The sequence below is a fragment of the Lissotriton vulgaris genome, chromosome 6, assembly GCF_964263255.1.
Source record: "Lissotriton vulgaris chromosome 6, aLisVul1.2, whole genome shotgun sequence".
NCBI lineage: Eukaryota > Metazoa > Chordata > Amphibia > Caudata > Salamandridae > Lissotriton > Lissotriton vulgaris.
The window spans coordinates 1003323950-1003350001 of NC_141694.1; the positions used below are offsets into that span (position 1 = coordinate 1003323950).

At 48.8% G+C, this 26052-nt stretch overlaps 2 protein-coding genes across 19 annotated transcripts in view; both read right to left on the reverse strand.

Annotated features, from left to right (window-relative positions):
* The window catches only part of AFDN (afadin, adherens junction formation factor), a 2152715-nt gene that overhangs the window by 235128 nt on the left and 1891535 nt on the right, over positions 1-26052 (reverse strand). The window lies entirely within an intron of this gene.
* Positions 14942-21667, reverse strand: LOC147708332 (uncharacterized). Its single transcript, XM_086925334.1, has 2 exons — positions 16871-21667; positions 14942-15757 (listed from the first exon to the last, which is right to left on the reverse strand). Exons 1-2 carry the CDS (start codon positions 18250-18252, stop codon positions 15748-15750), a joined length of 1392 nt encoding a protein of 463 aa, XP_086781460.1. The 5' UTR covers positions 18253-21667; the 3' UTR covers positions 14942-15747.

Here is a 26052-nt window from a genome sequence, read left to right on the forward strand (position 1 = left end):
GGCCCTACTTGGAGTGTTCTCCAGAGTGGGGTTTCCAAAGGAGGTTGTCTGACAGAGGTGGAAACTTCATGTCAGGATATTTAACTGCAATGTGGAAGGAGTGCGGTGTCAACTATAAGTTCACCACCCCCTATCACCCACAGTGTAATGGGCTTGTGGAGAGATTCAACAAGACCCTCAAAGGGATGATAAAAGGGTTACCTGAAAAGCTGAGACGAAGATGGGACATCCTTTTACCCTGTCTTCTGTTTGCTTACAGAGAGGTCCCACAAGAGGGGGTTGGCTACAGCCCTTTTGAGCTTTTGTTTGGGCATCCTGTAGAGGACCCCTATGTCTTGTGAAGGAAGGATGGGAGTTACCTCTCAAAAAGCCTAAGCATGACATAGTGGACTATGTTCTTGGTCTCCGCTCCAGGATGGCTGAATACATGGAGAAGGCTTCCAAAATCCTTGAGGCCAGCCAAGAATTACAGAAAGCTTGACATGACCAAAAGGCTGTGCCGACTGTGTACCAGCCAGGGCAGAAAGTATGGGTGCTGGAGCCAGTGGCCCCAGCAGCACTCAAGGACAAATGGTCTGGACCCCATACAATAGTTGAACAGAAGGGAGAAGTCACCTACTTGGTTGACCTTGGGACTCCCAGAAGACCCACAGGGTGCTTCATGTCAACAGACTAAAAGCATGTGTCGACAGGGCAGACATGGGCTTGCTCATGGCTACAGATGAGGGGCAGGAGGAAGAGAGTGACCCTCTCCCAGAACTGCTTACTCAAAACCCTGATGGCTCAATGAATTGTGTGGTCTTTTCAGACAGCCTCTCTGACCATCAGCAACAGGATTGTAGACAAGTTCTGCAGGCCTTCAGACACTTGTTTTCTCTGACCCCAAGTCAGACAAGCTGGTGCACCCATGAGGTGGACACTGGTGACAGTCTGCCTGTCAAGAGTAAAATCTACAGGCAAGCTGACCAGGTCAGGGACTGCATTGGGACAGACGTCCAAAAGATGTTGGAGCTGGGAGTTATTGAGCCCTGAGAGAGCCCTTGGGCCAGTCCAGTAGTCCTGGTGCCAAAACCTCACACCCAAGATTGTAAGAGAGAGATGAGGTTTTGTGTGGACTATAGAGGTCTCAATGCTGTCACTAGGAAGATTGCCCACCCCATTCCCCAGAGCAGATGAGCTCATTGATAGATTGGCTTCTGCCAAATTCTTGAGCACATTTGACCTGACAGCAAGCTACTGGCAAATCAGATTATCTGAGGATGCAAAAGCCAAGACAGCATTTTCCACCCCAGGACGACATTATCAATTTGTGGTAATGCCCTTTGGTTTGAAGAATGCACCTGCCACTTTCCAAAGGTTGGTGAATCAAGTTCTCACAGGATTGGAAGACTATTGTGCAGCTTATATAGATGATATTGCTGTCCTTAGCTCCTCCTGGGAGGATCAACTGGTCCACCTGAGGAATGTTTTAGAGGCTCTGCAAAAGGCAGGCCTCACTATCAAGGCTACAAAGTGCCAGATAGGGCAGAGCAAGGTTGTGTACCTGGACCACCTGGTAGGTGGGGGTCAGGTTCAACCACTGGAGCGTAAGATCCAGACCATCAGAGACTGGACTCCTCCAACCACCCAGATACAGGTCAGAGCGTTCTTGGGCCTGTCTGGGTAATACAGGAAGTTTGTGAAAAACTATGGGTCCATTGTGACACCATTGAATGATCTCACTTCCAAAAAGATGCCAAAGAAAGTTCAGTGGACAGTTAGCTGTCAAAAGGCATTTGATGACCTGAAGCAGGCCATGTGCACTGCCCCTATTCTGAAAAGTCCAGATTACTCCAAAGAGTTCATAGTCCAAACAGATGCTTATGAGTTGGTTGTGGGAGCTGTACTTTCACAACTGAATATAGATGGTCAAGACCAGCCCATTGCTTTTATAAGCAGAAGGCTGACCCCTAGAGTGAAACGTTGGTCAGCTATAGAGAGGGAGGCCTTTGCTGTGGTTTGGGCCCTGAAGAAGCTGAGGCCATACTTGTTTGGCACTCACTTCAAGATTCAGACAGACCACAAGCCCCTGAAATGGTTAAATCAGATGAAGGGTGAAAATCCCAAACTTCTTAGGTGGTCCATTTCCCTACAGGGGATGGACTTTACAGTGAAACATAGACCTGGGACTGACCATGCCAATGCAGATGGACTCTCAAGATATTTCCACTTAGAACATGAAGACTCAACTGGTCAAGGTTAGTTTAATGTCCCTAAGTTGGGGGGGGGGGGGGGGGGGGGGGGGGGGTTGTGTAGGAGAGTAGGGTCTGCTTCCTATTGTCACCCCCACTTTTTGCTTTTGCTTTACTGGCTTTCGACTTAGATGTGGCTGTGGGCCTGCTAATCAGACCCACAGCCCAGATGCACTCTCTAAATTCAAACCATGTACTCTAGGTACATACACCATAGGGAATTGGGTCACCTTGTCAGCCCCTGTAAAAGTGTACCCTAGGTACTCAGTGCATAGGTCTAACCAAGGCCTACCAGGGGCTGCAGCATGTATTGTGCCACCCCTGGCTGGCAACTCAAATAGACACAACTGGCTGATCACACTGGGGCAAGGTCGTGTAGCCACCCCTTGCTTAGGTGTATTATTCCTATACCTACTTACATATAGACACATAGTAACCTATAAGTCACTCCTATGGCAGGCCTTAACAATCCTGGAGGCAGAGTGCTTGGTTATATGTGAGATGGTGCTCTAGCATAAGCTGAGCCTGTCTGCAGCTTGCGGAACCATGTCTTTATAGCTGTTCTATGATACTGCCATACCATATACTCTTAAGTGCATTATGAACCTCGCGGTTAAATGCTAACTTTGGTTTGGCTTTATCCAAACATGTCGTGTAAGGTGTCATACGCTTTAGAATACTACCCCCTCGCCAATTCTGGCGACGGGGGCAGCATTCCACCCTTCTAGAGGGAGAAGACATGTTAGTTCTGACTATCCAGGTTAAAGTTAACCAGAGCCCCAGCATCACAAAATGGATGCTGCTGTCACAGACACAAGTCTGACCTCCTGCTGCTGGGAGTCCTTCCAGTCACGGAGGTGTGGTCAATAGGTTTCCTGCTTGGGGAGGTGCGAGCACCACCCCAGACAGGAGGATGTGTATTGGGACAGGGAGGGCTGAATAGAATCATTCAGAAAAGGGGGTGGTGATGAACAGAGTGTCTGAATTAAGCAGACCACTCTGAATAGAATCAGACACTGCCTGGAGCACTCTAGGTGCTCCATGCATACCCCAGTTCAAACCAGTTGCTGGGGCACTCCAGCCCCAGCTCTGGCGCGAAACTGCACAAAGGAAAGTATTGTATATTGGATTTATTGTATTGTATATTGGATTTATATAGCGCTTATCACCCAGGGGTCTCTAAGCGCTTGCCTTGGGAACCCGTCCTGGCTTTTCCCTGTGAGATAGCCCCTACAGGGCATCCCCAAGATGAAAGCCAGGCATCCCGCCGCAGGGGGCCGTTGTGGAGATTAAGCACGCTTAATGCCCAGAGTTGCAGAGTGTGAACCCATGATTAGGTCAGGCACCGAAGCGAGAATTATCGAGTCCGTGGTCATTTGAGCTCAAGACCCTGCTGCGTCGGGAATTGAACCCTGGTCCCGGGTCTGACCTCTGCTTCAGGGTCTGCCTGCTCTAACCAGTAACCACCCCCCTTCCTGGTCCCACCCATAGGAGGGACCTAGTGACCAAACCAGCCCCCTTTAGTTGTATAAAGGTAGGAGCCCACCCAGGAGACTTTAGATTAATCCTGGAATCGAACTGAAGACGAAACTCTGGACCCTTCGACATTCAACTGAAGACTGAAGAAATCTCCCTTGTGGCCAAGGAGTGCTCACCCTGGTCAACCAGGCACCATCCAGCAACTCGACGGCTTGCTTTGTCCCCGTTCCCGCCGGAACCCGAGCACAAAGCCTGACAAGACCTCGCCTCCTGGATCCTTCTGACCCCACTGCACGACTCCAGCACAGCTGACCCCCGTGGAAGGCGTCAGGACCCGTGGAAGCAGGTAACTTGGAAAGTCTGCAACTTGCTAACAGCGCCGCTCCTGAGGCCTCCTCGAAGCTGTGCACTGGGGACTGAGACACCCCGACACCAAGCTACACCTGCACCGAAGACCAGCCCTTCAGACTCCACGAGATCTGCGTGGGGCCCTTCTGCTTGTGTTCTGCTCGACGCGTTGTCCGGTTGCTGGCCCGTTGGCTAGTAGCCCATGGCGACGATCCTTTTTGAAACTCCATCGCTGGTCTAGTTGTTCCAGACTGGCCCTTGCTTCCCTGAAGAGGTGAATTACCTCAGACCCTCCCGGTCTGCACCAGAAGCTCCTTGTGTATCCTGCGTGGGTTGCCTTTGCTTAGGCTTGTTGTCTCCGATCTTGAAGCCGACCCCTCTATCTGCGAGAGCCTTCGTGGGACAGCTCCTCTCCAAGCACCTGGTCGTCCTCAACGCCTCCTGGTCCGCGTGGCTGCAACAACAAGCTTCACCCCAGCACCTGATTGCTCCTCGGCGACGTCTGGTTCCTTCCTGGTTCCACCCGGTCACTGGCTAGTGACCTAGACTCTGTCCCCTCTGCTTTCAGGTCTTCTTCAACTCCGATCCACCCTTGGATCCACCCGGACATCTACCTCCTGGTCGCCTGCAGCATCTTTCTTCACAGGCCCCATAGACGGCAACGGCGAAACCCGACACATCTTCACACCTATGCACCCGCTTCCTGTGGGTGAGGTAACGAGAGTACTTCAGTGCTCCCAAGGGGTTGACTATCCAAGTGTCTAGGTTTTTAGTTGTATCCTTCTAGCTAGACCGGGAGTTTCCTAAAACTTCATTTACTTACCTTTTACGTTCCTATTGACTTTATATTGAATCTAGCGTGAGAGTACTGACTCTGAACGCGCCGCCTGTGGGCCTCCTACTCCTAACCTAAGGGTCAGATAGTGTAGCCCCAGCGATTCCCTAGGCCCTAGGGCTCTTCCTTTCCCAAGTCGTGGTTCTTATACCACTTACTTAGTATATGGTTTTACGCGCCCCTGGGGCCTGACTGTCAATCGTGCTATTTAAAGTATTTCTGAGTGTAACTTGTTATGTGCTTTTGCCTCTGATCTCATAAAGAGTTCAGAGGAGTGTGTTAGTAAATAAATACATATATATTTTATATATAACCTGTGTGGTGTCCTTTCATTTGAAATTCAAGGGGTTACATATGGTAAAACAGCTGGCTTTACACACCCTCAAGAGTCTTTTAGCCTAAGACTGTTCTGTCCACGCTACCTCTAGGATAGCTGGTCTATAAGGTTGACTTTACAACCTTCACCATAAGCGTTGTTTGGACTGGTGCAAGGTGTTCACTAGAATAGTGAACATCATATATCAGGCCAACTTCTCACACCCGGGATGTTTTTTTTTTTTTTTTTTTTTTTTTTTTTTTTAGAATCGGGAGGACTTGGGCAGCTTTCAAGGAGTCCGGGATCGATCCCTGTTGTAGAGAGGCGTTTATTATTGCAGTCCAGCAAGGAACAATGGATTGAGAGACAGCAGTGAGGCATTTGGAAGGAAGCGGATCATTAAAGTGATTGTTAGGTTTTAGGGTGGAGAGGATTCGGACCAGCGGGCTTGGTTTTTAGGAGAGACCAGAGGCGGTTGAGCGGTTCTAGTGGTAGGGCGTCTAGCCTCTTTAATGACTTTTCATGCAGTTTGCCCGAAGATTAAGGTAGCCAAACTCTATGATTTAAGGTGCCAGATTGCAAGGTTGAGTTGACAGGGATCTGGATGTCTTATCTCTCCATGGTTCTGAGTGAGAAGCTTGGGGGAGAGATGCAGCTTTTGGTGAGGAACTTCTAATAGTTCCAATCAGGCTGTGAACCAAGGTTGACGAACCCATGTGGGAGCAACTACGATCATTGTGAGGGACTGTTGCTTGAGCTTCCAAACCACTAATGGAATTAGCGGGAGAGGTGGAAAAGCGTTAAGCAAATTTCCCTGACCAATTCATCCATAGCGCATTGCCTTTGGATGATGGGTGTGGGTACTTGGACGCGAAGTTGGGGCATTTTGCGATGAGGTGTGTTGCGAAGAGATCTATTTGTGGATAGCCTCACATTTGAAAGAATGGGATCAGAACTTGAGGATGTAGTTCCCATTCATGAATCTGTTGTCTTTGACAACTGAGCAGATCTGCAATCTGGTTGTTTATCCCTGGGAGGTGTTGCGCAAGTAGATATATCTTTTGAGTTGTACCCATCTCCATATGCTTTGAGCTAGGCGTGAAAGCTGTAGAGAGTGTCCCTCTCCCTGTTTTTGTATGTAGTACGTTGCTGTCATTTTGTCTGTGCGGACTAAGACAGCTTTGCCTACTAAATGCAGTTGAAAAGCTTTCAATGCCAAAACAATCGCTAGTAGCCATAGGTAGTTTATGTGACGTTGTTTCTGTTATAGGGTCCATGTGCCCTGAAAAGTGTGTTTTTGAAGATGAGCTCCCCAACCAGTGAGTGATGCGTCTGCTGTTAAAACTACCTGTGGATCATGGGCCGAGGAATAGCCGCCCTTTGGAAAGGTTTTGCGTATTCCACCACTGCAGAGAGCGATGAGTGCGGACGTCCACCAACACCAGATCGGTTAACTGACCTTGAGCCTGGCATTCCAGTAGGGGATGCATTTGAAGCCTTGCCTAAGGGACGATTAGAATGCAAGAAGCCATCATGCCGATCAATTGCATGAACACTCAGTGTTGGGGTTGAAATTGTGATATGAGATTTTGCATGTTGCGTATCCTGACTGGGTTGGGGTATGCTAGAGCTTTGCAAGTGTCTATTGTAGCTCTTAGATACGCTTGCGTGTTGGACAGCTGGAGGTGAGACTTGGTGAGGTTTACAGTGAATACCAAGTCGTGAAGCAGCTGTAGTGTTTCTTGAGTGTGGAGTATGCAGCTGTGCTGTGATTTGGCTTTTATTAGCCAGTCATCCAGCTAAGGGAAGACGTGAATGTGTTGTCTTCTTAAATGAGCTGCGACCACCGCGAGGCTCTTGGTGGATACCCTGGGTGCCGTAGTTACCCCGAAGGAGAGAACTTTGAATGATAATGGTGTCCGTCCACCACAAACCTGAGATAGTTTCAGTGAGCTGGGTGGATGGGAATATGGAAGTAGGTGTCCTTTAAATCCAGAGCGGATATAAAGTCGTCTTGTTGAAGCAATGGGAGCACCTGTGGGAGGGTGACCATGTGGAAGTGGTCTGACTGAATGTAAAGAGTTAGCTGTCTGAGGTCTAGTATAGGCCTTAGAGAGCCATCCGTTTTCAGAATTAAAACATACAGGGAGTACACTCCTGTTCCCTGTTGATGGAACAGGACTGGTTCTTCTGCATGCTTTATTAACAGAGAAAGAACTTCTAGCTTCAGGAGTGTGAGATGTTCTGGTGACATTACACATTGTTTTGGCATGATATTTGGGGAAGTGCTGGTAAGTTCTAGGTAGTAACCATATTGAATAATTATTTTTACACACTTGCCTGAGGTGATGGAATTCCAGACAGGTAGGAACTGTGAGAGACATCTCCCGACAGGGGTGGGATGATCGGGGAGTAGCAGAGGGAAGTCACTGCTTATTGTCAGGGGGAGTGCGGGAGGAGTTACCTTTGCCTCTTCCCTTGGTATTATTTTCTCTGTAGTTCCCTCTAAAATAGCCTCTGGAGGAGTTAGATTGGTTGTTACCCATAATCGAAGAGGAGGGGTTTTCTGATGACACTGTTTTTGAGCCACCACTATAAAAGGAGCGGCAAAAGGAACCCCGGTTATAAGGCATTTGCAAGGCCCCCATGGACTTTGCAGTTTCGGTGTCTTTCTTCACTATCCCTAATGAAGTATGTACTGACAGCCCAAACAGATGCTCTTTATCAAAGAGCTGATTCTGTATGGAGGATTGTACCGTACCTCCTGCTTGAATCCACAGATTCAAAACCAAGCATGCCTGTGTAACAGTACGCTAATGTTGATGGCACAAGATGCTGTGTCTGCCGCATCTAGAGCGCAACTTAGGGAATGGTTGGCTATAAGCTTCCCTTCCTGGATGAGGTCGCTAGCCTTAGTTTTATACTCATCCGGCAAACGTTGCAAGAGTTTTTCCAACTCGTCATAGTGAGCCCTAACATAGCGTGCTAAAACAGCCTGCTCATTGGCAATACGCCGATGGTTAGCCGCCTGGGAATCCACTCTTCTGCCTGAGGCATCAATAAGTTTTGACTCCTTATTAGGAGGAGGGGCATCACCTGTGGTTTGAGAATTGGCTCTCTTGCGGGCATTAGATACAACAAGAGAGTCTAGAGGCAACTGGCCTTTTATATATGCAGAGTCTGTAGGAGCGGGATTATATTTTTAATCCACTCTAGTTGTTAGTATTCTGGCTCTAACCGGGTCTTTGAATACTTCATCAGTGTGTTTTAGTAAGCCCTTGAGCATTGGTAACATATTAGTAGACCTTTGTGAATGTGTGAATATCTCCATGAGGAAATCCTCTTCTAGAGGGTCTGAGTGTAGCTCCACCCTGTGATATTGAGCAGCCCTGTTAATAAGCTGCGCAAAACCTATGTTATCATCAGGTGGGGAAGAGTCTGGAGGGATACAGGTCGGGGTCGTTATCCTGGTCTGGATCTTTATAATAATTGTCCCAGGAATCAGTGTCCTGTGGTATGGCAAATAATGGTCCTCATCCCCATTCCCATCTTCATCCAGCTCGTTCCGTGTTTCAGGTGGTGAATCTAATGGTGTAATTATCAAATTTGGGTTAGGAGGTGGAGAGGGAGGTATGTAAGGGGGAGAAGGGTTAGTACCCATGTCCTTCTTTTTCAGAGGTATAGAAGGATCCTCTGTGAGATCTAGCTTCCGTATTTTTAGGAAGAATGACCTGGAGGTGTCCTGTTTTGGGGTCAATGCTGAGTCTCTTTTGTGTGGGATCCAAAGGTGGCTGTTCAGGCAGAGGTTCTTTGGATGGGGTTGATTTAGTTTGAGGTTCTTTGGGCGCTGAGTGTTTTGAATCTGATCGCATTTGATCAGGTTTCGGCTTCGAGCCCTTAGGCGCAGGGTGTTTCAAATCCAAGTCTTTAGGTGCGCGTTTCGGCTCCGAAGCTTTAGGTTTGGAGGCTTTCGGCTCCGGATCTTTGTGTTTGACGGGTTTCGGCTCCGAGGACTTCGGTGTCTAAGGTGTTTTTGGTGCTGGTGTCATGGAGACTGGCAAAGCCTTGTGTTTGTGTTACGGTGCCGAAGGTGTTGGTTTGGCCTTGGAATGAAGCTGGCTCGAGCCTGGGCCCGAAGGCTTGTGTTTGTGTTTCGTAGTCGAATCTGAGGGCAGGGCGTCAGAAACCTTTTCTTGGTGCCGACCTGAGCCCGAGGGCGAAGGTGATACCGGAGCCTCGGGGAAGTGGGCACAGGGGGATCAGTACTCACGGTACATTGACCCGGAGTGATGGTCGGTTCTTCTTCCATGCCAGAATCCATTTCGGACACGAAGACCAGCTCTTCTTCCTCAGCTTCTGGATCTGGCTGGTGGGAATCAGAATCTTCACTGAAGATATCTGGTATGGAGCCGCTGGCGTGGTGCATCTTGTGGCGTCGAGCCAGACGGTCACGGAATGATCGACACGCATCACAGTCCATCTCGTTGTGTTCTGGGGATAGGCAGAGGTTGCAGACCTCGTGCAAGTCAGTGCGTGGAAACTTAGCATGACACCCGGGACATAACTTGAAGAGAGTCCATTCCATCGGCTGCTGGTGTTGGCAACACAGGTAGGCCCGACAACCTGCCTCGAAGTTCCCGATCGAAGGTTTACAGATTTTAGACGATGCGCGTTGAATGGGAAACCGGGATCGATAGACAATACCGTTGAGGGTAGAGGATTGCGCGTGGAAGAGGTTCGAAAACGATACCAGAGCGTCGTAATACACATCCGAACCGGATGGCGGGAAAAAAACAATCTGGGGAGGGTGTCGATGCCTATGCACACTATCCCCGAAGGGTGGAGTCCCCTACCTCGTGACTACAAAGATTTCTTCGTAGAAAAATAAAGTGCAAACATCCGGACCCAACACCAGATGGCGATCTATGCTAAAGCATACAATCTACAGCTCATATACCTCGAACTCGCATTTACCGTAGACTTATCTAAACCACCTAGAGGTCCACACTTTGCTTGCCACAATTATTAGGACTCACTTACCTGGAGGACCTTATAAAGCCTTAACCTCTGATGTTGTCACTATCAGACAAGTCACTTACCTTTGGTAACACCTTATCTAGTAGAGAAATGATCTAGTCACAGATTCCTCACCTTTGACCTTCCAGGCATCAGGCTTAATCAGGAAGATTTTTGATAGCAGTACTCCTGCGCGATGATAGGTGGTGTCGGTCGACTCTGTGTGATGTCATAGGCGTCGGGTTAGTCTCTGTCATGATGACCTTGTCGTCTATAAAGGCGCCACCCCAGCGCGCTGATGTCAGTACTTTCACAACTTTCCACGCCAGAAGAGCAGAGCCATGAAAAGACTGACCATGGTGTGTCAAAAAACAGCTAGGGCCCTGAAGGGAAACAGCACTGACCCTAAAACTAATCCACAGAGCGGGGAGGATCGGTAAGGAATCTGCGGCTAGATCATGTCTATACCATATAATGCAATTGTGAGAAAGTGCCCCCTTTCTTGCATGGTATACTCTCACTTTTTGCTGAATTGCTGATGTGCTTTGACTGAGTGTGTCCTGGGCTCCTGCTAATCAGGTACCCAGGCCCTATGTTCCTTCCCTAAAACTGCATTGAAGCCTAAACCCAATTGGCCTCTCTGGCCACATGTCAGCCCCTGGTAAATGGTACCACAGGTACCCAGGGCACTGTGACCAGAGAAGGCCTTTAAGAGCTGCAGCACTTATTGTGCCACCCTTAGAGGCCCTGTACCCTGACACACACACACACACACACTGCCTTTGCAGGCTGCGTATCTTGGTGCAGAACAAAGTGAAGAGTCGACATGGCACACATCCCTGTGTGCCATGCCCGCAAACCCCTGCCATGGCATACATCAGTCACCCCTCTAGCTGGGTGCCCTATGCCAGCCAGTGGTGAGGGTACAGGTGCAGTACCCATGTTCCTTCCTGGGCACTGTAAGTGCAGTACTGCCATTAAGAGTATATGGTGCTGGGAGTTTGTCATTACGAACTCCACAGCACCATAATGGCTACACTGAAGACTGCAAAGTTTGGTATCAGCATATTAAACCTACACTGATGCCAGTGTGGGATTTAATGTAAAATGCACCCCAGAGGGCATCTTAGAAATGCCCCCAGAAACTCGACCCACCTCTAGTGACCTGACTGAGTGGCTGCCTACTCTGCCACCAATAGACATGTTTCTGGAACCCTGGATCAAGAGCTTGCCACTCTCGGGGGCCTGAAACAATGCACATCCTGGGACGAGGTGCCAAGCCTCTTCCCCCAGGGTGGGCAGGGTTCACAAAGGAGAAGCTTCAAAGGCATGCCTCCTTTGTGAGCCTCTCCAGACCATTTGCTGCTTTCAGCAACTGGTCCCCACTGGTACTACCCCCCACTTTTGGCGGGAGAACAGGCGGGCAAAAAAAGTGAGGAAGAGAGGTGTGCCCACCTCTGCCAACACCCCCCCTAGGGTGGGGGAGGTGAGGTGAAGCACAACCTTGAGTCCCTGCCATCTTGAGGATGGAGTGACCCAGCCAACCAGGGACAGGCACCTGCCCCCCTCCCACTGCAGAGTGGCAGAATAGGGGGTGTACCCACCCCAGGGAAGGGACCCATTGGTCCCTGCCCTTTACCTACCAGTAACACCCCTAAATGTAGTATTTAGGGGCACCCTGAACCTTCCTTCCTCAGATCCAGCAACCACAAGAAAAGAAGAGAAGAAGAAGGACGAGAAGCTGTGCAGAGCTAACAAGAGGACGACATCCACTGACTTGGCCCCAGCCCTACAGGCCTGTCTCCCCTCGACCTGCTCCTGCGAAACCATGGCGTGTCCGCAGCCAGCAACCCCATGAACCCCAGAGGACCTGCCTGCCTTCACTTTCAAGACTGTTTCTCCCGAGAAAACACGGACGTGTTTAAACTGCAGCTTCTGGTGCCAGCTAGGAACAGCAAATTCATCCCACTCTGCACCCGCTGTACCAGGCCCGAACTCGAGTGGAAAAACAATATGAGGAGGTCCCCCCTGGCAATCCTGACCTGATATCCAGCGACCCCTGGCCTGCCTCCAGACGACGCCTGCAGCCTCAATTCAGAGGACCCCCCTTCTGCGACCAGAGCGGGCAAGAAAATCTGATGTCCCAAGGCACCCCTGCACCCGCCCGATGCCCCACGGCCTTGTGTGCCCAACCCAGCTGTGCCTAACCAACCCTTAACATCCCAACTTACCCCTTGAAGAGGTGGTCTCTCCAGGAAGATCCTTGTCCCCGAGCCTGCAGTGTTTCTTTGTCCATGAGAATCTCCATTGAAATCCACAGGGCACCTGACCTAAAACCAGCACTCAGCACCCAGCACCCGTCCACCCTAGTGCCGCTGAGGGTGCACCTTTGGTGCTACTTTGGTCCCCAACTAGCCGTGAGCTAAACCCTAGGAGCTTTGCTCCCACAGCCTCGTGGCCTGCTTGCTAGCAACCACCAACTGGAGCCCCCCTAACCTCCATAGGATAACATTGGGCCTCAACACTCTGCACCCAGCCGCCCTAGTTCCACTGAGGGTGCCATCACAGTGCATCACTGACCTTGTGGGACCCCTGAGTCTGACCCCAGAACCTTAACTCCCACGGTTGTTTACTTACCTGCAAACCGATAACCTATTTTTCTCCATAGAATAACACACAATTTTCTTCCGAAATAACGACTAAGTGTGGGGTTTTGAAAACTCAAAATATTCCTTAAAACTCGTAACAATAAACTTAAAGCTTTCTCAACTGTTTTCAGGAAATGTCCCAGTGCTGAATCTAGGCATCCAACACTGAGTTAGAAAAAGTATTGTAAAAGTTACTTACTTGCAATTATTGAAAAGCCCATTCTTTCGAATGTACTGTACCTGCTAAGTGTTGCAATCTGCTTACTTAAACTGTAACCAAAACCAGTACAAGTTATACTGCAATTTTGAACTGTGTTCACACAAGTAATTTATTACTGCAAAGTATTTTCATGCTTACCTGTACCAGGCTTGCATGGTTCTGGAAATAAAACAACAGTATATTTCATATACAAAACAATTGGCCTAGAGTTCAGTTCTTGAGTGTGTGAATCCATTTGCTGACTGTGTACATCAAATGCTTAACACTGTCCTCTGATACTGCCTTACTGCTCGACCAAGCTACCATTTTTGAGAGCAAGGCTCTAGCTAACTTTAACCTCAGCCAAACCTCAGGAGACCTGTGGACTTATACACACTGTACCTCACTTTGGTGCAGTATATATTGAACCAGTTTCTTACAGCGTAACCGAAGGTAAGTAACTTGTCCATATGATAGAGTTGTCTACCTGCAGATTCCTTACCTTTGAACAGATACCCAAGCGTTATCATCCCCGGAGGAAGGACTGTGGAAAAGCATCAAACCAATAAGTCCTGAAGGACAGAACGGCCAAAAAGGTCCTCACTGCGGACCTGGTCGCCCAGGCAGTAAACCTTGGCGAGCGTGTGCAGAGATGCCCACGTAGCCGCCTGGCAGATGTCATGAGCTGGAACACCAAGCTAAAGAGCCGTGCTGGCTGCCTTCGTCTTGGTGGAATGGGTCCCAAGGCCTTCAGATGGGGGTTTCTTTGCCAAGGCATAAGATATTGTTATAAAGAGGATGTCTCAACTTGAAATGGTCCTCTTCTATACAGCTCACTCCTCTGCTCCAGCGTACACTACGAAGAGTTGGTAGTCCACCCAGGACGCTTTAGTGCAGTCAGGGTACAATGACAACGCTCTTTTTGGGTCCAGACGATGGAGGCACTCCTCTTTCATGCAAGAATGTGGAGATGCATAGAAGGTGGGGAGGGTAACGGATTGTCCCAGATGGAAAGGTGTTAATAGCTTAGGCAAAAAAGAAGCCTTAGTGCGGAGCACTATTTTGTCCGCAAAGACCGTCAGGTAAGGAGGCCGAGATGACAGGGCACGCAATTCACTCACCCTCCTGGCAGAAGTTGTTGCCACTAAAAAGGCTGCTTTGATAGTAAGCAGCCGGAGGGGGTATTAGTGCAGTGCTTCAAACGGTGAACACATGAAGAAGGCAAGAACCAAGTAAAGGTTCCACTGGGGCATAATAAAAGGTTAAGGGAGAGACAAATGAGTTAGCCCCATCTGAAATTTCTGTACAAGAGGCGATATAAAAAGTGATGGTTGATCTGGCAGCAAAGAAAAGCAGACAGGCCAAAAAGTAGCACTTTAGAGTGCCCAGAGCAGAGCCCTGCTGTGCCAAGGAAAGAATGAAAAGAAAAATGTCTGAGATGGAGGCAGACAAGGGGTCAACAGACCGTTCTGTACAATATTTACAAAATCTTTGCCATCGGCAGGCATACACAGACATTGAGGAGGGAAGCCTGCCTGCAAGAATAACTGCACATACTTCGGCAGGAAGGTCAAAAGCTGTCAATTGTCGCCACCCAATCTACACGCAAGGAGCCCGAGAATGGACTGGTTCGGGTGGAGGACTCTCCCCTGCTGCTGCGAGAGAAGATCCTCACGAAGGGGCAGTGAAAACAGAGGATCAATGCTCCTTTGACAAAGTTTGGAATACCACACTCTACAGGTCCAGTCGGGAGCCACAAGGATGACTTGGGCCCGGTGGCTCCTAATATTCTTGAGCATTCTGGGCAGGAGTGGTATGGGCGGAAAGGAGTACAGGAAGCCTGTGCTCTATTTATTTATTTATATTCTTGTATAGCGCAGGACTCGACCCCCGTAGGGGTATCGCCGCGCTTGTGCTTCTACCATAAAGGCCCAATCAAAATGTTTATGCTGTGAAGTGGCTGATCTTTTAGGATGTAGAGAATAGATGGGTTTTTAGAGACTACCTAAAAGACTGAAGGTTAGTGGTTTGTTTCAGAGTGGGAGGGAGTGAGTTCCAAAGAATGGGGCCTTTGTAGAAGAGGGCTCAACCTCCTTGTCTAGTTCTCCTGACTCTAGGAACCTGGAGTAGCTGCTGACTACTGGAACGCAAGGAGCGTCCTGGGCGGTAGAGGTTGAATTTTTCGATCAGATATTTGGGGCCAGTGCCAAACAGACACCTATGTATGGTGCAGCAGATTTTAAATTTGCCACGTTGCCTAATCGGCAGCCAGTGGAGTTTGGCCAAAAGGGGACGTGATGGGGTCCTAGGTTGGGCATTGAGAACAAGTCTCGCCGCAGTATTCTGCACCACTTGTAATCTATTTAGTTGTTCCTCATTGGCCGAGATGTACAGGCCATTACAGTAGTCAAGTCTACTGATCACTAGGGTCTGAACCAGTGTCTTCCTGTATCTGTCAGGCAGGAATGGGAAAACTCGGCGTAAGAGTCCGATGACACGGAAACAGGATCCAGCAACTTGACTTGTGTGTTCTTTCAACAGTAGTGCCTGATCTAACCGTACTCCGAGGTTTTTTACAGACTGTTTCGGGTTAGGTGTAGGTCCAAGATCCGAGGGACACCATTCTGGAGATCACAGGAGTGTGGCCTATCCGAACAGCATGACCTCAGTCTTGCCTACATTGCACTGGATATTTAACAAAAAGGGGTGGTGATGGACAGAGTTTCTGAATTAAGCAGAATACTCTCACCCAGTCAAGAGATCAGGGCTAGATCCAACACCATTTTTTAGCTCACTGCACCATCCCAGTTCAGAACCTGGCTATATGCAAATTAGTCTGTTCCTGTCTCAGTGCATGATGGGAACAGGGCAAACCAAACTACCAAGCCAATTCTTACACTGGGAAGGAAACAAGCTTCCGGGGACCGGTTTCTGGTATTTCAGCCGTCGTCCGCCTGGCTTGCTTGAATCCTGATGGTGCAATGAGCAAGGGACTCACATCTGAGTATACCCTTCCATGCTTAGGGTGGACAAAATATTTAACAACAAGGGGTGGTGATGGACAGAGTTTCTGAATTAAGCAGAATACTCTCACCCAGTCAAGAGATCAGGGCTAGATCCAACACCGTTTTTTAGCTCACTGCACCATCCCAGTTCAGAACCTGGCTATATGCAAATTAGTCTTTTCCTGTCTCAGTGCATGATGGGAACAGGGCAAACCAAACTACCAAGCCAATTCTTACACTGGGAAGGAAACAAGCTTCCGGGGACCGGTTTCTGGCATTTCAGCCGTCGTCGGCCCGGCTTGCTTGAATCCTGATGCTGCAATGAGCAAGGGACTCACATCTAAGTATACCCTTCCACGCTTAGGGTAGACAAAATATTTAACAACAAGGGGTGGTGATGGACAGAGTTTCTGAATTAAGCACAATACTCTCACCCAGTCGTTTTTGGCCACTATAGGTGTGGCAGGGTATACTCAGACATGAGTCCCTTGCTCACTGCACCATCAGGATTCAAGCAAGCCGGGCCGACGACGGCTGAAATGCCAGAAACCGGTCCCCGGAAGCTTGTCTCCTTTCCAGTGAAGAATTGGCTTGGTAGTCTGGTCTGCCCTGTTCCCATGATGCACTGGGCCAGGGACAGACTAATTTGCATGTAGCCAGGTTCTGAGCTGGGATGGTGCAGTGAGCTAAAAAACGGTGATGGATCAAGCCCTGATCTTTGGACTGGGTAAGAGTGGTCTGCTTAATTTAGACACTGTTCATTACCACCCCCTTTTCTGAATCTACATTGCACTGGAGGCAATTTGAGGCCATCCAGTCCGACACTGCCCTCATGCCGTCCGCAAAAGAATTTTGTAATGTGGGGGTGAGGGTCTGAAAAGGGAACAGGAGTTGGGTGTCGTCAGCGTATGAAATCGGGGTGAACCCGTATGCTCTTACAATGTCTGCCAAGGGGGCCACGTACACATTGAATAGTGTCGGGCTTAGGCATGAGCCCTGTGGCACTCCCTTGGTGAGCTCCCTTGAGATGGAGTAGTGGGAGCACAATCTGACACCTTGCAGGCGACTGGAGAGAAAACTCTCCAACCAGGACAGAGCCATGCCTCCTATGCCCACCTCTCTCAAAAGCCCGAGAAGTATCTCATGTGACACCGTGTCGAAGGCAGCGGATAGGTCTAACAGCACCAGAATCATGGAACCCCCTCCATCCAGTGACATCCTGATGTTATCGGTCACTGAAAGGAGGGCAGATTCGGTGCTGTGATGCGGTCTAAACCCAGATTGAGAGTGGCCTAGACCTTCCACTGTCTCGATGTAGTTAGAAAGATGGGTGTTCACATGCCTCTCGGTCATTTTGCTGAGATATGGCAGGAGAGAGATGGGTTGGAGGTTTGAAAGATCAGTCCATGGAAGTGCTGCGTTCTTACGAATGGGGTTCACCACCGCCTTCTTCCACTCCATAGGCACCTGTCCTTCCTTTAAAGAAAGGTTTATGACTGATTGGATTTGAGGCCCAAGCAGAGCGCTCAGGGAGGCGACCATTTTTGCAGGCAAAAAATAATCAGGGGAACCTGATTTTATGTGGCTAATGAGGAGAGGTAGGTCTAAATCACTAACTGCCGGGAAGGTCATAAGTGAATTGTGTCCACATGCGGGCGAAAAGGGGGGAGTTAAGATGTTGTTCCCTTGACTGGGGGCCTTCATTATTTTATCATAAATCAGGTTGATCTTATTTTCGAAAAACAAAGAAATGTCATTGCATAAGGACTGGGAAAAATCATCTGGGCTTACGCAGGCCACTGGTTTGGTGAAAGCCTGTAAAATGTTATATAGTTCCTTAGAGGAGTTGCCTGCCTCTGCGAGTTTCTGAGTAAGGCTGTTCTTTCTGGCCAGCTTTATGTTTTTATAATATTTAGTTTGGGCGTCTTGATATGTTTTCTTATTTTCTTCTGTTCGGGCTTTCCTCCATATTTTTTCTACCCTTCTACATCCCTGTTTCTCTTTTCTTAATGCTTCAGTGTACCATATTTCTTGCTTAGAGGAGGGGCATTGTTTATGCAGTTTTAGCGGGGCTAGTGAGTCAATTGCTTCTTCAAGCGAATTGTTGAGTTTAGACAATGCGGACTCCACATTATCCGTTTCAGTTACAATTGGCAGTTTCCACACCCTATGCATCTCTTCCGCCGTAACTTTGTGCCACTGACGACGCCAGATTGGCGGGAGAGTATTTTTTTATTGAGGTTTGTTCATGCCCAGTAAAGAGAATTCCACTAAGAAGTGGTCAGACCAGTTAATCTGAGCAGCAGGTTGACATCGTACTTTTGGGGCAGTTTGAAAAAATTAGATCCAGAGAGTGACCCCCTATATGCGTGGGTCCACTATTATGTAGTTCTAGACCTAAGGTGGATAAGATTGGGTTTCTGGATGTCTGGGGATGTCAACGTGAATGTTAAAATCTCCGAGAAGAATAAAATCTTCCTTTGCTTTGAAATGTGGGGCTAGTAGCTCCAAAAGGGAGATAGTGAAGGCCGGATTGGGTCCCGGAAGGCGGTAAACTAACGCTCCTTTCCAGAAGGTTTTTGCGGCTGAGCTAATCTTAAAAATCATTGTTTCTAATAGTGAGCTGTATTTTTGTTCTAGTGTAGTGACTTTCAGGTGTTTTTACAGGATTGCCAGCCCGCCTCCTATTTTTTCTGGGCGATCTAGATGTAAAAATGTATATTCTAAGGGGACCGCTAATGCTATTACTGGGGCTGTATGGGGTTTTAGCCAGGTTTCAGTTAGGAAGCATATGTCAGGCTGCAGTGTGTGTACAAGGTCCCATACTTCCAGGTAGTGTTTGGGGAGAGAACGTACATTCAGGAGAAAGCTTTTTAAGCCATTTGATGAAGTAGTTTTCACTTTCTTTGCCCTGAAGGTCAGGTTATCATGAGATGCTTGATAGTGACAGTTTAAACAGGAGAAAGGTCCTTCTGGACATGGCCAGGGCTCTTTTATGCATCCTTTCAATGAAGATGTCCGTAAGTTTAATAAGGTCTGGGAAGAGTACCTGAATTTACCCGTCCTTTCCCGAGATAGTTTGGGAAGAGTAGAGACCATAGCCCCTAGCCTCGTTCTGTTGCGGACGGGCGCAGACGGGCAGCTCTTTGGCTGCTCTTCGGCGTGTCTTCGGCTGCGCGCGACCGCTGCGCGCTCGGTAGGGGGCGAGGGCTAAATAGCCTTGAAGGAAAACCACTAGAGCGCTAACCGCTCCAGTGATTGCCGGAAGTACCTGGCTCCCACCTGACCCGCCCTCCGCACAACGGTACTAGTTATCCTGTCGGAACGGGGCGGGCAGGAAAGAAAGTTGAGCCGAGGTTTCCCCGCTGCTTTTAGCAGGTGATTCCCCTCCTATTAATCAGGTATGGAGAAACACAGTAGCACTCTATAAATGCCGATTCTGGCGTGATATCAATTCAGCACAACACAGAATAAAATTTTTAAAACTCATCAGATCGCAAAATACAATGGGGTTAAAATTCTATCACTGGCACAGCATAGAGCGTAATTAGGCAAATGAGGTTGAAACAAGCGGGTCGGGGACACTGCCACCGTCACCTCACCTTCTACTCACGACGAAAAGCGTAGACGAGTCAGAGCCACCTTGGAAACTCCAACACGCAAAACTGCTGACATTTCACAATCTCTTCAGAGCGGAACAGATCTAACCAAGGCTCTCCTCACTGTTTAAGACAGACCTTGCGCCTCCTAAGGATGGACACACCACTCATGAGCCGCAAAGCAATGATGGCTGAGATTGAACATCCAGCCGGTTCCCTGAACACCAGAGCGTACAATCACCAGGGAAATGCCATGTTGTACCAGCCAAGACCAGAGATGCAGGGCCTCTTGAAAGAGGATCCACGACCTCATCCCGCCCTGTTTGTTGCGGTAACACATGGCGGTAGTATTGTCTGTGAATACTTGTACTAGCCTTCCCTTGAGGGATGGTAAGAAGGTGTTCAGTGCCAATTGGACCTCACAATGCTCCAACAAGTTGCTATGGAGCCCGGCATTCGCCAGATACCAGAGTCCTTTGATCTCTAGCTCTCCCAGATGGCAGCCCCATCCCAGAAGTGACGCATCCGTAATTACTGTGAAATCTGGGTGAGGAAGAGCGAGGGGTCTGCCTCTGACCTACTCGCAGTTTGTCAGCCACCACTGCAGGTCGTTCAAGGTGCCCTCCGATATCTGAACCAGGTCGGTGACATTTCCCCGATAAGCCCATTGGAACTTCAGATCCCATGAGCCATCTGCCATTGTACACATGCAGGAGGTCATGAGGCCCAACAGTTTCAGAGTCATTCTCACAGATATCCAGGCTAGAGGCTGAAACATCGGTATCATAGCCTGAATATCCTGGACTCTATGCTCAGAAGGATAAGCCCGAAACTGCATCATGTCCAGAAATTCTCAGATGAAAGGGAGTGTCTGAGAGGGAGTCAGGTGTGACTTCGGCAGCTTGATAGTGAACCCCAGCGAATGCAGGAGGTTCGCCGTAGTCTGCAGATGGGAGATGACTGCTTGGGACGAGCCAGTCTTCAACAACCAGTCGTCGAGATGGGGGAAGAATGGAATCCCTGATCTCCGTAGATGGGCTGCGACCACTACCATCACCTTGATAAACACCACAGGGGTACTGTTGCGGCCGAGGGGGAGGACAGTAGACAAAGTGCTTGTGGCCCACCGTAAACTGCAGGTAGCGGCGATGGGCAGGCAGGACAGGAATATGGAAATAGGTGTCCTGCAAGGCCGACGCTACCATCCAGTCTCCCAGGTCCAGGGCAGACAGAACATTAGCAAGGGTGAGCATCTTGAATTTCTCTATTTTGAGGAAGTAGTTGAGGGCTCTGAGTTCGAGAATAGGACTTAGGCCTCCGTCCTGCTCTGGTACCAGAAAATAGCTGGAATAGCAACCAAAACCTATTTCTGGCCCGAGAACCCTCTCTATAGCTCCCTTGTCCAAGAGAGTCTTGACTTCCTTGCGGAGTAGGGCAAGGTGATTCTCTGTCAGGCTATCGTTAGTTGGAGGCATAGAGGAAAGGGTAGTCTTTAAGGGGAGGGAGAAGCCTTTTCGGACTATTTGTAGCATACACCTTTCTGAGGTGATATCCTGCCAGGGCTGGAGTTGACAGCTTATCCCTACCACTAACTGGACGCCCATGATTAAGGACCACCAAGCTCTGTGGGATGGGTGGAGAGGAAAGCTGGGTTCACTCATAAATAAAGGGACCCCCTATTAGAGGCAAATGAGGACAGGGAGAAAGAGGAGAAGACAAAACAACTGAAGCAAGAAAACTCCCCTATGACCTATATTTGTTTCCCAAAGATTCAATCTAGTATGGGTAAAAGTACAAATCTAAATTTACATGATTATGACATGCAAGTACACAATTACATGTTCTTTTTTTTGTAATTCATTTTATTTTTCATTCTAATTAGCTTCTGTCTGTTTATGATTAATATATATTGATCTATTTTTTATATTTACTAGAAAAACACTTTTTTTTACATTTTTTAGTACAAAAATTATTACATATTGTTAAATGCAGTGTGATGCAACTGTATCAACCCCCAATAAATAAATCAATCTAATATCAAAATACATTCATTCCTCACACTCGTTCACAGTCATACAGGACACATACACTTTTGGGTATAAGGAACACATGGATGTAAAACATTTCCAATGGACAAATTCAGTGACCAAAGCCAGAAGGTCTGGGCGCACGTGGTTTACACGTGTTTCGGTGGGGTGACAACCGAGAACCACCTACATCAGGACCTCGCCCAAATAGAATACAGTGTCACCAGAACAGATGAGAAAGGAGGTATTAATTTCAGTAGGGAATGATACCCAGTCTCCAGAAAAAAACAGATTTGAGAAATTTGCACAACGAAGTCTGTGTCGCCAATGGCTGACCGTCCCCTTCTAACTCAGGGTAGGAGTTGACTTCTAAATAATTTATTCGGTTGGTTATGAGTCCCCAGCGTCATGTGTGTAAAAATGTTCATGCATATGTGTATTGGATTTTAAGTTCTTGCTCTCCCAAAAACAGAGTGTATCAACAGTTTGAGATGGACGCGGAGCAATGTAGAGGTGTTTCCTGAGAGAGTGGGTACATGTATGGCAGTTTTTCCCCGCTGAGCACTTCGGGACATACCATAGGGATATCTCCTTTGCAACGGCTCAGAGTGTGATACACTCTGTTTTTGGGAGAGCAGGGCATCACACAGGTCCTCATAACAGTCTGTTTCCTCATCGGAAGGCAGGACTTTTAAGGGATCCTGCTACCGCTCCCCAATTATCAGCCAACCCTAGCCCTTCAGAATAGGAAAAAGGGCATGGCATGAAGCTCAACGGCTCTGTCGGCACAGGTATCAGCATCAGTGGATGCCCAGTCAGTACAGGGCATCCATGCCACAGAGGGCCTCGAACATTGAGACTACGACCTGGGACGGATGGAGTGAACTCCAAGCACGCTTCAACTTCTTGTGCTCCTTGAGGTGCTTCTTACCGGACACGAGGACTTCGAGTGGGAAGAAGAAGACTTCCACCCCCTAGAGTGGTGCCCGGACCTTCTTTGCAACAGGACTGAGAGCGAGATCGACTGGGTGATCTCCGTAGTGCTGGATACCAGGCCACAGGCAGCTTTAGGGATTGCTCCCTCAAAGCTTTCGGCGCCATGGCCTGGCAGTCGGAGTACACTTTTGTGTCGTGGTTGCACTCAAGGTACCAAAGACACACCAGGTAGGGATTCGTGACCAACACTGCGTGGCACGGTTTGAGCCTTGAGGTCTTCTTCCTTGACATCCCACACATCAAAGGGGTCGTCAAAAAGTTAAAAACACAAAAGTTTTGCAAAAAGTGACAGGGGAAGTCGTCTTTGACGGATCTGCGCTGGCTGGCGCAGAAAGAAAAAAACTGATGTCAGTGCGCCAGGCTGGCACCTATATAGACCATGGAGACGTCATGACGACTAACGCGACGCCTACGACATAGCGTGGAGTCGACTGACACCATCTATCGGAGCGCAGGGGTACGGTTATCTAAAACTCCTCCTGATCCAGCCTGATGTCTGGAAGTTCAAAGGTAAGGAATCTGCAGTAAGATATCTCTATCAGATATGGTGTACTCGTCAGACAATTTTCACTCAACAAGTGTTTGCAGGCTGCTTAAATGTGAACAGAGAGATGAGATGAGCATTCCCTTACTTGCCTATCTCAAAAGAACAAGTTACTTACCTTCGGGAACGATATATCTGTAAGAAACATTAGTTAGTGATTGATTCCTTACCTTAGAATTACCCCCAGACGTCAGACCGGATCGGGAAAGTTTTCATCAGCAGTACCGCTGCGCATCGGTAGGCGTCTTCATGCGGGTCAGTGTAAGTCGCTGGCATCGTAGTTGCCGAGATGACATCGCTGGAGTTACTTTGACGTGCCCACGCGCACTGACATCAGTTCTGCACACGACTGTCCATGACAGGAACGCAGAGCCATGCAAGATACTGACCACTGGTGCATTGAAACTAGAGCCCTGAAAAGGATGACTTTAACCCTAGAAATCAGTTCGCCGAACGGGAAGGATGGGTGGGGCGGTAAGGAATCTATCACTAACTAATGTTTCTTACAGATATATCGTTACCAAAGGCAAGTAACTTGTTCATCTGAAAGAAACACGTTAGTGATAGATTCCTTCCCTTAGAAAAGATACCCCAGCAATACCAACTCCAGTGGTGGGTCTGCGAACCAAGATCACACCAGAAAGTCACAGAGAACAGAACGGCCAAAGAAGCCGTCTCTCCGGACTTCACTGTCAAGGCAATAATGCTTAGTAAAAGTGTGCAGCGAGGCCCATGTGAATGCCTGACAGATGTCTTGCAGGGGGACATCACGTTCCGATGCAGTAGTAGCTGCTGTCCCCCTGGTAGAATAGGCGCGCAACCCCACCAGAGGTTCCTTTTTAGCCAGCGAATAACAGGCCTTTATACAAAAGTCGACCCGGCGGGAGATAGTCCTCTTCTGGACAGCCCGGCCTTTCTTAGCGCCTACGTAGCCAACAAAGAGCTTGTCATCCACCCGGAACTGTTGTGTGCGATTCTGGTAAAATGAGAGTGCACGTTTTGGGTCCAGACGGTAGAGCCTCTCTTCCTCTCTGGAAGGGTGCGGAGGCGGAAAGAAAGTGGGCAAGGTGATAGTTTTCCCGATGTGGAAGGCAGTGAAAACCTTTGGCAAGAACGAAGGACGAGTGCGAAGCACAACCATATCCGGATGACCCTACAGAAAGGGAGGCTTACAGGAAAGAGCCTCGAGCTCATTCACGCGCCTAGCGGAGGTGATGGCAACCAGGAAAGCAGTCTTCAAAGTCAATAAATGACTGGCTATCAGTGAACTCCCTGGTGTTACTTCCATGAGGTACTCAATACCTACACACCATTTTTCTTTATTTGTTCACATTTTCTAAGTTTTTGTAACACCACATATTGGGTTGTACACACAAGGGGAACTGAATTAGACAATTAAAAGAAAATAGAACAGAGATTCTCGGAGATAGACAGTATATAAATAACTGCTAACGTAGCACACGAAATTGTGAAAGCTAAAGACACGTAGAAATCCAAGTTGGACTGTTCAGAGATTCGGACCAGGTCATATTGTGTTATATATGTTGAGTGGGGGTCGACCTGTTACTTGTTGTAAAACCCCTTGAGCACCTTTTTGATAATAGCCTTTAATAGTGCCTAGAGCAGAGCCCTGCTGGGCCAGAGAAAGAAGGATCAAAAGGACTTCTGAAAGGGGGCAGAAAGAGGATCCACAGCCTTCGCTGTGCACCATGCCACAAATTTGTTCCACCAGCAGGCATATACCGATTTAGTGGAGGGACGCCTGGCTGCCAGAATCACATCACAGACTTCAGGAGGCAAGTCAAAGGGAATAAACTGTCGCCGCTCAATCCCCACGCATGTAGCTGGAGGCCAGACAAGTTTGGGTGGAGGACCGTCCCTTGCCGCTGCGACAGAAGATCCTCCCGAAGAGGCTGTCGGAACAGGGGATCCAGGCTCATAAGGGGAGCTCGGTATACCAAACTCTTTGATCCAGTCCGGTGCCACAAGAATGACTTGGGCCCGGCAGACCCGATATTCCTCAGCATTCTGTGTAGAAGTGGTATAGGCGGGAAAACGTACAATAGACAGCAGCTCCACTCGTGACGAAAAGCGTCGCTGAGCGAGTTCCGCCTTGGAAATTCCAACACGCACAAGAGATGATATTGCGTGTTAACTTCTGTGGCAAATAGATCTAACCAAGGCTCTCCCCACTGTTGAAAGAGACCTTGTGCCACCTCTGAGTGAACACGCCATTAGTGATCCATCATGCACCTGCGGCTGAGTTCGTCCGCCCTGGCGTTCAAAGACCCTGCCAAGTGTTGAACCGTCAAGGAAATGCCTTGACGTTCCAGCCATGTCCAGAGACGCAGAGCCTCCTGACATAGGTTCCAAGACACCACCCTACCTTGCTTGTTTCAATACCACATGGCGGTGGTGTTGTCTGTAAACACCTGCACTACTCTCCCCTTGACAGAGGGAAGGAATGCCTTCAGTTCAAGTAGGATCACCCGGAGCTCCAGAAAGTTGATATGGAACCTAGACTCCGCTGGAGACCAGAGGCCTCTGATCTCCGCCTCTCAAGTATGGCCAACACATCCCAGGAGGGACCCATCCGCCATCACTGTGTGCTCCGATTGGGGAAGGGAGAGGGATCTGCTGCTGACCCAATGATGGTTCGTGAGCCACCATTGCAATTGTTGTGCCGTGCCCTCCGAGATCTGGACGTACTCTGACAGGCCCCCTTGATGTTGCGCCCACTGGAACTTCAGGTACCACTGCAGAGCCCACATATGCCATCTGGCATGATTGGTCAGCAAGAGGCCATGAG

What these genes read in the sequence shown, in the direction of transcription:
- LOC147708332 (XM_086925334.1), bottom strand. Translation starts at nt 18,252, where the DNA reads ATGCATAGGGTGTGGAAACTGCCAATTGTAACTGAAACGGATAATGTG.